The sequence below is a fragment of the Mustela nigripes genome, chromosome 17, assembly GCF_022355385.1.
Source record: "Mustela nigripes isolate SB6536 chromosome 17, MUSNIG.SB6536, whole genome shotgun sequence".
Lineage (NCBI taxonomy): Eukaryota > Metazoa > Chordata > Mammalia > Carnivora > Mustelidae > Mustela > Mustela nigripes.
This window is the reverse complement of record NC_081573.1, coordinates 42170620-42182353: the sequence shown is the minus strand read 5'-3', so window position 1 is coordinate 42182353 and position 11734 is coordinate 42170620. Positions and strand designations below refer to the sequence as shown.

At 57.3% G+C, this 11734-nt stretch overlaps 3 protein-coding genes across 4 annotated transcripts; all 3 read left to right on the top strand.

Annotated features, from left to right (window-relative positions):
* The first annotated feature begins 115 nt into the window (after positions 1-115).
* Positions 116-3432, top strand: LCAT (lecithin-cholesterol acyltransferase). Of its 2 annotated transcripts, XM_059382711.1 has the most exons (6): positions 117-319; positions 1034-1190; positions 1268-1383; positions 1474-1569; positions 1654-1878; positions 2837-3432. In XM_059382711.1, the coding sequence occupies exons 1-6, from the start codon at positions 166-168 to the stop codon at positions 3409-3411; spliced, it is 1323 nt and encodes a 440-aa protein (XP_059238694.1). In that variant the 5' UTR covers positions 117-165; the 3' UTR covers positions 3412-3432. The 2 variants fall into 2 exon arrangements, with proteins under 2 accessions (XP_059238693.1, XP_059238694.1); XM_059382710.1 differs by having other exon boundaries at positions 116-319; positions 1268-1569.
* Positions 3433-5182: 1750 nt separating this feature from the next.
* Positions 5183-7772, top strand: PSMB10 (proteasome 20S subunit beta 10). Its single transcript, XM_059381563.1, has 8 exons — positions 5183-5388; positions 5595-5682; positions 5771-5868; positions 5974-6114; positions 6395-6510; positions 6621-6679; positions 7318-7469; positions 7596-7772. Exons 1-8 carry the CDS (start codon positions 5333-5335, stop codon positions 7705-7707), a joined length of 822 nt encoding a protein of 273 aa, XP_059237546.1. The 5' UTR covers positions 5183-5332; the 3' UTR covers positions 7708-7772.
* Positions 7773-7861: 89 nt separating this feature from the next.
* Positions 7862-11683, top strand: CTRL (chymotrypsin like). The gene is made up of 7 exons (XM_059381564.1): positions 7862-9728; positions 10359-10462; positions 10554-10633; positions 10751-10832; positions 10985-11165; positions 11255-11388; positions 11476-11683. The coding sequence occupies exons 1-7, from the start codon at positions 9665-9667 to the stop codon at positions 11635-11637; spliced, it is 807 nt and encodes a 268-aa protein (XP_059237547.1). The 5' UTR covers positions 7862-9664; the 3' UTR covers positions 11638-11683.
* Positions 11684-11734: the final 51 nt, after the last annotated feature.

Here is an 11734-nt window from a genome sequence, read left to right as displayed (position 1 = left end):
CCAGGCCCAGAGCTGGCTCCCTGAGGCTATGCCCCTTTCCGGCAATCTCTGGCCACCCCCATTGGCCAGGCTGTCCCTCCCACTGGCCTTAGGGCCCCTCCCACCCCCACTCCAGATAAGGCCAGCCCAGGACTGCTTCACTGGGCAATAGGCACTAGGGCTGGAATGGGGCCGCCGGGCTCCCCATGGCAGTGGGGGCTGCTGCTGCTGGGGCTGCTGCTCCCCCCTGCCACCCCTTTCTGGCTTTTCAATGTGCTCTTCCCCCCGCACACCACGCCCAAGGCTGAGCTCAATAACCACACACGGCCCGTCATCCTCGGTAAGCCCCCGTCAGGCCCCTGATGCACCAGGCCAGACCTCAGGGAGCCTGGGCCCCAGCCCCCCGGTAGCAGACCCTGCCAAGGCCCTTCTGCCCCTGCATTTGCCTCATACCTGCCTGTGTTTGAGGGTCCAAAGGCTTCTGCAAAGAAATGAACCCCTTCCCCCACCACACTGTTCTGCGTCTCTCAGCTATCTACCCCAGGCCTGTGTAGTTGGGGGCGGGTGAGCCTGAGGGCTTGGCCTGGGTATTACAAGCTGTGGTCAGCTATAGCCACTCAGCCCCCATCCCAGCAAAGACAAGATGCCCAACCCAGGAAATCAGAAGAGGCCCATCAAGGCCTGCCTCCTTCTCCTAGGCCCAGCCCCCAATCCCCCATACCTATTTGTTCTCACCTTGGACTTCGGCATTAATGGAGAGGCCAGGGTAGGTGTTTGCCTTTTGTAGACCGGGGCCAGTGGCCTTGGCCCCTGGACCTTCCACGCCTGAGGAGAACCTGGGCTCTAGGCTGCTGGGGGGTTGGGGTGGGGGTGTTAAAGGAAAGGATCAAGTCCTTAGTTCCTGGAGGTTGAGGGTGTGGGAGACGGAGGGGCGGAGCTGGTCACACAGCCTGATTGGGGCGAGGGGGGGGGGGGGGGGAGGAGGGGGGGGGAGTGGGGAGAGGAGCACAGGGGAGGAATCCAAAGAATTCAGAATGAAGGCTAGTACCCACAGTGCCTGGCTGCCTGGGGAATCAGCTGGAAGCCAAGCTGGATAAACCAGATGTGGTGAACTGGATGTGCTACCGCAAGACAGAGGATTTCTTCACCATCTGGCTGGATCTCAATATGTTCCTACCCCTTGGGGTGGACTGCTGGATTGATAATACCAGGTACGTGCCCTCCCCTCTGCCGGCCCCCACGCTCAGCCCCTTGGCTGCTGGTGGGCTGAATGTCCCACCGCCTCCAGGGTTGTCTACAACCGCAGCTCTGGGCGCGTGTCCAATGCCCCTGGTGTACAGATCCGTGTTCCCGGCTTCGGGAAGACCTACTCTGTTGAGTACCTGGACAACAACAAGCTGGCAGGTGTGTTTACTGGGGAAAGGGTGGGCTGCAGCCGTGGCCAGCCCACAGGAGCCGTGACCAGAGCCTCCAATGCCACTGCCTTCCCCACAGGTTACATGCACACGCTGGTGCAAAATCTGGTCAACAATGGGTATGTGCGGGATGAGACGGTACGCGCTGCCCCCTACGACTGGCGGCTGGAGCCCAGTGAGTGTCTCTGTAGACAGTGGGCTTGGGGCAGGTGGGCCCTGACCCCTCACTGCCCTGACCCCCCACCCCACTCCGCTGCAGGCCAGCAGGAGGAATACTACCGGAAGCTCGCCGGGCTGGTGGAGGAGATGCACGCTGCCTATGGGAAGCCTGTCTTCCTCATTGGTCACAGCCTTGGTTGCCTGCACTTGCTCTATTTCTTGCTGCGCCAGCCCCAGGCCTGGAAGGACCGCTTCATCGATGGATTCATCTCTCTTGGGGCTCCCTGGGGGGGCTCCATCAAGCCCATGCTGGTCTTGGCCTCAGGTGAGAGGGCCTCAGACCACCCGTGTTAATGAGGGGCCTGGGGTGAAGGGGGATGAAGCTGACCACGGCCCTGCCCTCACTCCTGCTTTTGCTCACATGGCCAGGCTGGGAGTGGGGGGTGTTATTTACCACTCCTGAGGCCTGGCCCCTGTCACTGGCCCCTTGAGAGCAGTAAGCCTGGCCTGGCCTGGTAGCTCCTGCCAGAAGTCTGTTTTGGTGATCTGGTGTTTCAGTGACAAAGGGAAAGTAAATGGAGAGGAAAAGAGGAAGTGAACCCCATCAATCTGACACATGGACCTAGGTCTGTTCCTTGTAGTCTCAGGGCCTGCCCACTCGGATTTCGGCAGGCTTCTGGTTCCAGGAGCCCGTTTTCCAGAGATCTGCTTACTGAGAACAGATCTGCCAAAGGCAGGGCCAGTCCCTGGAAGCCCCTCTGCCCTTCCCTGAGAACTGACACAGCTGTCACCTGTTGAGCACTGACTATATGCTGGGCACAGCCAGACTTGACCTTCCCTCCAGTAGCTCATTGATCTGCTGAGGAAAACACTCATCAGACTCCATCAATAAGGGCCAAACAGAGACTCAGTCTGATTTGATTCTTCAATAACATGGCTCTGACCCCGAGTAGCCTCAGTCCACAGCGGCCACCAGACACTTGGCTGAGGGAGAAGCACCGCACCAACCTCTCATCTACACACATATATACCCATATTCCAGAAACCAACTTCTCCCTCCTTTTGGGGCTCTACAGCTCTGCCCCACGTGCCATCAGGGCTTCTCATTTAATAAGCACACACTGAACACCCACTGAATGCTGGCATGCTCAGAGTTTGTGGCTTGGAGGCAGTGTTGGAATTGGGCAGGGACAAGACTGAGCGTCCAGCTGAAATGGGCTGGGAGGCAAGCTGTGGGCCGGACGTAGCCAGGCTCCCTGACCCACTTGGCTTTGTGTTCACAGGTGACAACCAGGGCATCCCAATCATGTCCAGCATCAAGCTGAGAGAGGAACAGCGTATAACAACGACTTCCCCCTGGATGTTTCCCTCTAGCGAGGCATGGCCTGAAGACCATGTGTTCATTTCCACACCCAGAGTCAACTACACAGGCCATGACTTCCAGCGCTTCTTTGCAGACGTGCACTTTGAGGAAGGCTGGTACATGTGGCTCCAGTCACGTGACCTACTGGCAGGCCTCCCAGCACCTGGCGTGGAAGTATATTGTCTGTATGGCGTGGGCCTGCCCACACCCCGCACCTACATCTTTGACCACGGCTTTCCCTACACAGACCCTGTAGGGATACTCTATGAAGATGGTGATGACACCGTGGCCACACGCAGCACTGAGCTCTGTGCCCGCTGGCAGAGCCGCCAGCCCCAGCCTGTGTACCTGCTGCCTCTGCACGGGACACAGCACCTCAACATGGTCTTCAGTAACCAGACTTTGGAGCACATCAATGCCATCCTACTGGGTACCTACCGACGTAGCACCCCTGTGCCCCCAGCTGCCAGCCCAGGGCCTCCGCCCCCCAAATAAAGACCTTCTTTTGCTCTCTGAGCTTTGACCTGTAACTTGTGGGTTCAGGAGGAGGCACTAGTGTCCACACACCAGGCTTCGCTGAGCAATAGCCCTAGGCCTGGTGCTTTGTGGAAGGTAAGGGCAAGATGGACTTTGGAGAAGTGTGGCATTGAATTGGGAACCCTGAGATGTATAGCTTCCCACTCTCCTGGTTGAGCTGTTTATGTACATTGCCTCTGCTCTGGGATCAGGGGACTGGAGGAAGCTGCACACATAGCTGTGCAATGGGGGCACCTAGAGGCAACGGTGCAGGGCAGAGAAGAAGTGAGCTGTCCCACCCACCCACTCCCCAAAGGGCAGGTGGATCCCACCTCTAGACAGGGCCTTTTTTTTTTTTTTTAAAGATTTGTTTCTGAGAGGGGCGCCAGGGTGGCTCACTGGGTTAAGCCTCTGCCTTTGGCTCAGGTCATGATCTCAGGGTCCTCAGATCAAGTCCGGCATCAGGCTCTCTGCTCGGCAGGGAGCCTGCTTCCTCCTCTCTCTCTCTGCCTGCCTTTCTGCCTACTTGTGATCTTTCTCTGTCAAATAAATAAAATAAAATCTTAAAAAAAAAAAAAAAAAGATTTGTTTGAGAGAGAGAGAGAGGCAAAGGAGTGGGAGAGAATCTCAGACCCCTGCTGAGCATGGAGCCCCGGCAGGGTTCGACCCCACAAACCATGAAATCATGACCTGAACCAAAATCATGAGTCAGACACTCAACCGACTGAGCCACCACCCAGGTGCCTCCCTAGACAGGACCCTTTGAATGCTAAGTGGGTGACAGAAGTATGTAAGTTTAGAATCTGGGGGAGAGACAGTGACTAATCAGATCATTTCTCTAATGAAGGTTTAATTAATGGAGCTAAGTGGTCCGCGAGAACAATTTAGGGAGCACCAAGGGCCTGAGTCTTGTGGGTCACGGAAGGCTTCCTAGAGGAGCTGGTGCCTATTCTGAGATCATATGGGGTGAGAAGGGTAATGTGGCTACTATAAAGAATTGGCTTTGAGCCTAGGAGCAATATGCACTTGCTGAAGGGTTAACCAGGGGAAAATTGTAACCAGATTTGCAATCTAGGAAGAGTCCCTTCTCTGCAAGGTAAAGGGTAGCCTGGGGTGGGGGCTCAGGGGCAGGAAGCTTGGGGAAGCCAGAGAGGGCCGTGCAGTGTCCAGGAGAGAGAGGATGCTAGCTGAGACTAAAGCGGTAGTTAGGAGAAAAATGTGGACAGATGAAGGGTCATTTGGGAAGTCAAATAAGGCTTGTCCATGGGCAGAGCCCAGCATGCCTCCAGGCCACTAGATGGACGGCCCCACAGGACCCCTCTAGTGAGAGGGAAGACAGCACCTGAGAGAGGGAAGCTGGAAGAATCAGTGTCAACATGGTGGAGGACTGAGCTTTGGTGTTTCAGGTTCCAGGTTTCAGGAAGGAGGCAAAGGCAACAAAAGAGCTGAGAGAAAGAGGATGCCAAAGGACAAAAGGCGGCCACGCTTGGTGCTGCTGGGAGGCCAGTAAGAGAAACCTGGCCAGTGTGACACCCTTAGTGCTGAAGGACTTGAGGTTAGAGTTGGGATATGGGCAGGCAAAGCTAGGGGCTCAGGGTGGAAGGGTGAGGAGCTGCTGAACAAGGGCCAGAGGCATTTGTCCCTCCCTTCAGAGGACTAGGAAGCAGGCTGGAAAACCAGGCAAGGACCTCTCCCTTTGCCAAGCTGCCCAGGAGCAGTGGTGAAGGTGAAAGTGAAAGAGAAGATGAGGAAGGCACCAGCCAGGCTCTGAGGAAAAGGTGAAAGCGAAAGCGAGAAGGTCAGACCGGCCAGGAGGGTGCCTGACGGAGGACCTGGCTTTGGCCTTTTGCGCTCGTCAACCATAGCCCTCCAACCCGCAGACCACCCTGCCCACCTAGAGATGCTGAAGCCAGAGTTAGAGCCCCGAAGGGGCTTCTCCTTCGAGAACTGCCAGAGGTGATGAGGGTGGTGGCTGGGGCAAGAGGAGGGACTTCTGGGAGTGGAAGCCCTAAGGCCTTTATTCGGGTGGGGATAGAGAGGTGGCAGAGTGTGTTGGGCCAATTGGGTTCCCAGGCTCCCACCCCTAGAGATAAGGGAGTCTAGGACAGAGTTGGAGGATGTGAAGAGGCACCTCAACCTGGGCCACTCCACTCCGTTTCCAGAAATGCATCCTTAGAACGAATCCTCCCGGGCCTCCGGATCCCTCATCCACACAAGACCGGAACCACCATCGCGGGCCTTGTGTTCCAAGTGAGCGGGGGCGTGGGACTGGGGGGATCAGAAGGGTCTCCTGGGGGATCGGACAGGCACTGAGCCAGCAGACCCTCTCCCTCCCCAGGGCGGGGTCATTCTGGGCGCGGACACGCGGGCCACTAGCGATTCGGTTGTGATGGACAAGAACTGCGAGAAGATCCACTTCATCGCCCCCAAAATCTAGTGAGAAATCCCCAACCCATTCCCCCAAAGAACCGCCCCCTCGTTCCCATCCCGGGTCCCCACAGGTCCTAGCCCCACCCACACCGATCCTCCCTTCCTTCTCAGCTGCTGTGGGGCTGGAGTAGCCGCGGACGCCGAAATGACGACGCGGCTGGCGGCGTCCAACATGGAGCTACACGCCCTGTCCACGGGCCGCGAGCCTCGCGTGGCCACAGTCACGCGCGTTCTGCGCCAGACGCTCTTCCGGTGCTGGGGGCGGGGGGTGCTAAGATGATGACCCTGAGGAGTGACCGTGGTAGGAAGGGTGGGACGGAGAGGAGGTGGGACAGGACGAAGGGCGGGGTTGCGAGAGTCCCGGAGACCGGAAAAGGCTGACCTAAGAGAAGCCCGGCAACCGGAAGGAGCTATGTTAGGACCCGGGCGCCAGAGCGCAGGAACGGGCGGGGCTCGGGTCCCGGGCGGTGTCACGGAGGGGCGGGACCAGGAGCCCGGTGCTTGGAGCTGACCACGCCCACCCCTTGAAAAGGTACCGGGGCCACGTGGGCGCGTCGCTGATAGTGGGCGGAGTAGACTTCACCGGACCGCAGCTCTACAGCGTGCACCCCCACGGCTCTTACAGCCGTCTGCCCTTCGCAGCCCTGGGTGAGCTCTTCCTCCCCCTCCCCACGAATCCCAGCCGGGCGACCCTGGCCTCCTGTTCATCCGGCGACGCGATGGCCAGGACTGACCTCCGATGCCCCTCCTACTTGCAGGTTCCGGCCAGGATGCTGCTCTGGCGGTACTGGAGGATCGGTTCCAGGCGAACATGAACGTGAGCAACACCTGTCCCCCACTACGCGTTCACTGATGGGAAGGGCACGTGGGAGCTAGGGTAACACAGAGGTATCCTGGCCTGGTCTAGAGGTCAGGGAAGGCTTCTTAGAGGAGGTGACGACTGAGTGGAGACTGAGGGGACAGTGGAGTCAGAGTGAAGTGCTATTCCAACAGTGCCAAAGTTTGGACCACTTGGAGAAGTCAAAGCTCAGGACCCTTTGAAGCTGAGGGAGAAAGGAACGGCAAGTGGGGTCTGGAGTCTGGATTTTGTTTGGGTTGGGATGAAAGTGGATGCCCTGTGTTGCTTCAGAGGTGTCTAAGGCCCAGAACGGAAAAAGCAATGAGCTGATAGACTGGGGACCAAGACCACATTGGTTGGGTAGACAGCACTGGAAGCAGAACCACAAGTGTGTAAGTGACTCAGAGAAGTTTGTGAAGTGGTGCACTGGGAACACGGCATCTCTGGAAAGGGAAGCAGAGACCAGGGCAAGGGAGCTTGGGGTGGATGGGAACATAGCGGAACAGAGAAGTCTGGATATGAGCAAATGCTAAATACTCTGGCTTTGAGATGAACAAAACCTCTCGGCTGTAGCCTGAAAGAGTCCATCAGGCCTCACACACACATTATCATCACAGCTGGAGGCCGCCCAGGAGCTGCTAGTGGAAGCCATCACTGCAGGGATCCTGGGTGACCTGGGCTCTGGAGGCAGTGTGGATGCATGTGTGATAATGAAGACCGGCGCCAAGCTTCTGAGAACATTAAGCTCACCCACAAAGCCCATAGAGAGGTGGGAGCATGGGAGATGGGGGACCACTAGGGAGGAGGGGCAGTAGCAGGGGAGATAGGGGGCTGCAAGAAGAGGACCGGCCACAGGATGGGCCCCAGTTGAGAGCCCATCCCTTCCCTCTTGCAGGCCCAGCCAGTACCGCTTTGCCCCTGGGACCACAGCTGTCCTGTCCAGGACAGTGAAGCCACTGACCCTGGAACTGCTTGAGGAAACCGTGCAGGCCATGGAGGTAGAATGAAGTAGGATGATGCTTAGGGCTTGGAACGAAGAGAAATAAACCCAGGAAATACAAAAACACCTGAACAGATGGCTGTGTTGTTCCTGGGTGGAGGGGGGACAAGCAGCCATCCAGACACTGTGGCTCATGTACACCTGCAGGGGCCACTCCCTGCATTGTTCCAGGGCCTGGCCTTACAGGTGTCCTTTACCCATCGCCATAGGCATCTATTCCTCCAGAACTCCAGCCCTGGCAAGCACTGCAGCTCAAGATGGAAGGCCCCTTCCTGACTCTCCAAACTATACAGTTCCCCCTACCACTCCGGTGCCTTGCTCTTGTCCTCTAGTCTACTGAGGACTGTTGTAAAACCCAGAAGGCCCCCCACACTGCCCCCTTTCCGTGGCTCATCAGTGTCCCACAGCAAAGCCCACACCTCTCAGTCAAGGAGACTGCATGGACTCCACTGAGTTAGCCCTTACAGCTGATAGAGGAGCTGCTCCCTGACTCCTAGGGCAAGTTCTTACAGAACACTCCTCACTCCTGCAACACCTTTACCTGTGCAACCGCTCCCATGACCAGGCCCACCCTAAGGGCTTCTATTTGGACGTGCTGATCTGTGAAAGGGGCAGCGGGGGGGTGGGGGTCTCCCGAGTTTGCTAGGCTGATGGATCATAGGGCTTATGCAGAGAGAGATGACATGACACATGTATCCAGCAGACCTTTGCTGAGTGCCCCCTGAGGGCCAGCCCAAAGGCTATGTGCTGGCAGGAGATCGTGCCCTCAGAGAGAACAGTTGACTCCACTGGAGCTTCGGAACTGTTAGTCTGCCAACCCCTGGGGAGGGTCTGCTCTGAACTGGACATCCCTGGACCCCTGACTGTGTTCCCCCCTCCCCAATATTTTATTATGAAGATTTTTAAACATAGCAGCTGAATTGCACTGAACACCTCTATACCCACAATCAACTTTACAGTTATTATTGTTATATTTGCTTGATCACACTTCCATCCCTCCATTCCTCTGTTCAACCATTAGCGTGTCTTTTTTTTTTTTTTTTTGCGCATCTTATTTTTTTGATGAGAGTCAAAAAAATGACACTACTTAGAGTCAGTTGGTGCCCCACACCATTAGGAGCCCAGCCAACTTACCTATTGCAGCTTTGCACACGGGGCTGTCTTCTCTTCCTTAGTGCAGGCTCAGCCTAGAACTCTACAACAGCTGGGCTGTGGACACCAAGAACTTGCCCACAGGAACCCCAAGGCCTGGAAGCTGTCACCCTGGGACCCATAACCCCCATCCAGGGTCAGCCAGTCACCAAGTGCTCACACCTTACCCTCCTGTGTGCCAGGCCCCTACCAGGTGTCGTCTCCTCAATAGGAGTGTGGGCTTTGGAGCCAGGTGAAGGTTTGGGTCCAAACGTACTATGTGCTGATGGAAGAGTCACCATCTCTTTGGACAAACTGACTCCTGTTCCAAGTTGGTGAGAAATCACTGAGATGCTATGAGATTTGTGACCTGCCAGAACCCCTGTCCTGGCCGCATGGCCCTGGCCCTCCACAGCACAGCTGGCACAGCTGGACATTCCCTCCACCCATCAGGAACACCCCTGGGTGCTGAGCAGGCTTCTCTGAGTCTGGTGCCCTGACAGCCCTAAGAAACTTCGCTGATCCCAGCCACCATGTAGTCCACACAGACCTAACTTAACCACAAGTCCTTGCTATTTAACACTCAATGCTTGGGATGTTAGGTGGTTCAGGGAACCAATTAGAGACCAGGCTTTGGGGGGTGGACATGAGAGCCTCACACCTGGTCTCTGTCTGATAAAGTCCAGGCCTGAATCCAAGACCTTGACCTAGAGACCCTCCTCCTGACCAGAACATGGGAGGGGGCTGAGCCCACACACCTGGCTTGGCCTCAGGCCTGGGACTTTTGCCCAAGGACGAGGAGAACCATAAAAGTAGGCCCAGCTCTCAACCTCATGCCTGCCACAATGCTGCTGCTCAGTCTGACCCTTAGCCTGGTCTTCCTCGGCTCCTCCTGGGGTGAGTGAGCCTGGAATAGCCCTGATGACCAACCCTAAAGCAACCAAGCTTCCAAAACCAGCCCCAGGCTTCCTGCCCAGGGGCTTGGGGAAGGGGCTGGCCTGGCTGGAAGGGATTAGGTGGACAGAGTGGGTAAAGGAAAAAGGAAGTGCCAGGGTTGGGGTGGTGGGGGCAAGAGGTGGCCAGGGGCTGGTTTCACAAATGGGACAAGATTAGGCCAGAGCTAGGAGCCAGGGAGGGTTTAGGAGGCTGAGAAGTGAAGGTTGGACATGTAGTTTAGGGAGAAGCCTCTGGCTGTTGAGTCCTGGAGCAGGTGGCAAAGCCAGGGAGGAGACTATCCCAGGGGTCAGGGAGAAAAATGCCCTGAGTTGGAGGGTGAGAGTGAATCTGGGGAGCAATGGGAAGTAAGGGTGGAGAGAGGTTAGAGGACGGATAGAATCTGGAGGTGAATTAGAGGTAAGGACATAGGTAACCAAGATACCTAGAGGTGCTTAGGGTGAGAAGGGGTAATGAGCCCACTCAATTTGGACCTCTGAGGGCCAGAGCCTGGGGGCACCCAGGAGGAGGTGGGGAGAGCTGGGTGGGGGTGTGGGGGTGTGGGAAGCAGGTCCTCACCAGCCCAATGGCCAGGCTGCGGAGTTCCTGCCATCAAGCCACTACTGAGCTCCAGCCAGAGGATTGTCAACGGGGAGAACGCAGTGCCAGGCTCCTGGCCCTGGCAGGTGTCCCTGCAGGTACATGGACCCCGGGGGTGGGGCAGGGTACCAGGTTCTTCATGCCTAGATGCAGCCTGAGCCCACCCCCACTTCTGACCCCTGACCCCAGGACAGAAGTGGCTTCCACTTCTGCGGAGGTTCCCTCATCAGCCAGTCCTGGGTGGTCACTGCTGCCCACTGCAATGTCAGGTGAGTACTCCCACTTTACCTGCCCCGGAGCCCACCTCTCCCCACCTCCTTCGCCTGCATGCCCCTCTCTTGTCACTCTGCCCTCCCTGCGGCTGCCCAACCCCCTTCTCACTGCAGCCCTGGCCGCCACGTTGTTGTCCTGGGTGAGTACGACCGATCATCCGGTGCGGAGCCTTTGCAGGTTCTGTCCATCTCAAAGGTGAGTATCTAGACTAAAGACATGGAAATAGTGACTGGGGCAGATGGGGGGCTCTGGGGATGAGGAATTCAGGGCAGGCCCTAGGCTAGCCTCCTCAGCAACCATCAACCATGGGGGGCCTATGCCCATGACCATCCTCCCTGGCTCCACAGGCCATCACACACCCTTCCTGGAACCCCAACACCCTCAACAATGACCTGACTCTACTGAAGCTCGCCGCCCCAGCCCAGTACACAAAACGCATCTCACCAGTCTGCGTGGCCTCCTCCAATGAGGCACTGCCTGCGGGCCTCAAGTGTGCCACCACTGGCTGGGGACGTCTCAGCGGCGTGGGTAGGAAGGAACTTGGGCCAAAGATCTGGGTGACAGGGCCAGGGTGGGAAGCAGTCATCCAGGGCCTCACCATCCCCTCTGGCCCCCAGGCAATACAACTCCAGCACGCCTGCAGCAGGTGGCCCTGCCCCTGGTCACCGTGAATCAATGCCGGCAGTACTGGGGCTCACGCATCACTGACTCCATGATCTGTGCGGGCGGCGCAGGGGCCTCCTCGTGCCAGGTGAGCATCAGCACCCTGGCCCGCCCTCTGCACTGCCCTGGGGCACCCCCTGACCCCTATGCTGACTGCTCTCCTCTCCCTCCTCAGGGAGACTCCGGAGGCCCTCTGGTCTGCCAGAAGGGGAACACATGGGTGCTTATTGGCGTCGTCTCCTGGGGCACCAGCAACTGCAATGTGCGCCAGCCTGCCATATACACTCGGGTTAGTAAGTTCAGCAACTGGATCAACCAGGTCGTAGCCTCCAACTGAGCCGGCCACAGGTCCTCTCCCCATCTCAATCCAATAAAGACCCCGTGCTCTGTCCTCTTGTGCCTTCCTGTCCTTTCAAGGGAAAGGAGGGCTTTTG

Coding starts and splice junctions, on each gene's coding strand:
- CTRL (XM_059381564.1), top strand. CDS start 9,665: ATGCCTGCCACAATGCTGCTGCTCAGTCTGACCCTTAGCCTGGTCTTC. Junction 9,729..10,358: donor CTTCCTCGGCTCCTCCTGGG/GTGAGTGAGCCT, acceptor CCCAATGGCCAG/GCTGCGGAGTTCCTGCCATC. Junction 10,634..10,750: donor GCTGCCCACTGCAATGTCAG/GTGAGTACTCCC, acceptor TTCTCACTGCAG/CCCTGGCCGCCACGTTGTTG.
- PSMB10 (XM_059381563.1), top strand. CDS start 5,333: ATGCTGAAGCCAGAGTTAGAGCCCCGAAGGGGCTTCTCCTTCGAGAAC. Junction 5,389..5,594: donor TCCTTCGAGAACTGCCAGAG/GTGATGAGGGTG, acceptor CTCCGTTTCCAG/AAATGCATCCTTAGAACGAA. Junction 6,115..6,394: donor CTGCGCCAGACGCTCTTCCG/GTGCTGGGGGCG, acceptor CCCCTTGAAAAG/GTACCGGGGCCACGTGGGCG.
- LCAT (XM_059382710.1), top strand. CDS start 166: ATGGGGCCGCCGGGCTCCCCATGGCAGTGGGGGCTGCTGCTGCTGGGG. Junction 1,570..1,653: donor CGACTGGCGGCTGGAGCCCA/GTGAGTGTCTCT, acceptor ACTCCGCTGCAG/GCCAGCAGGAGGAATACTAC. Junction 1,879..2,836: donor CATGCTGGTCTTGGCCTCAG/GTGAGAGGGCCT, acceptor TTGTGTTCACAG/GTGACAACCAGGGCATCCCA.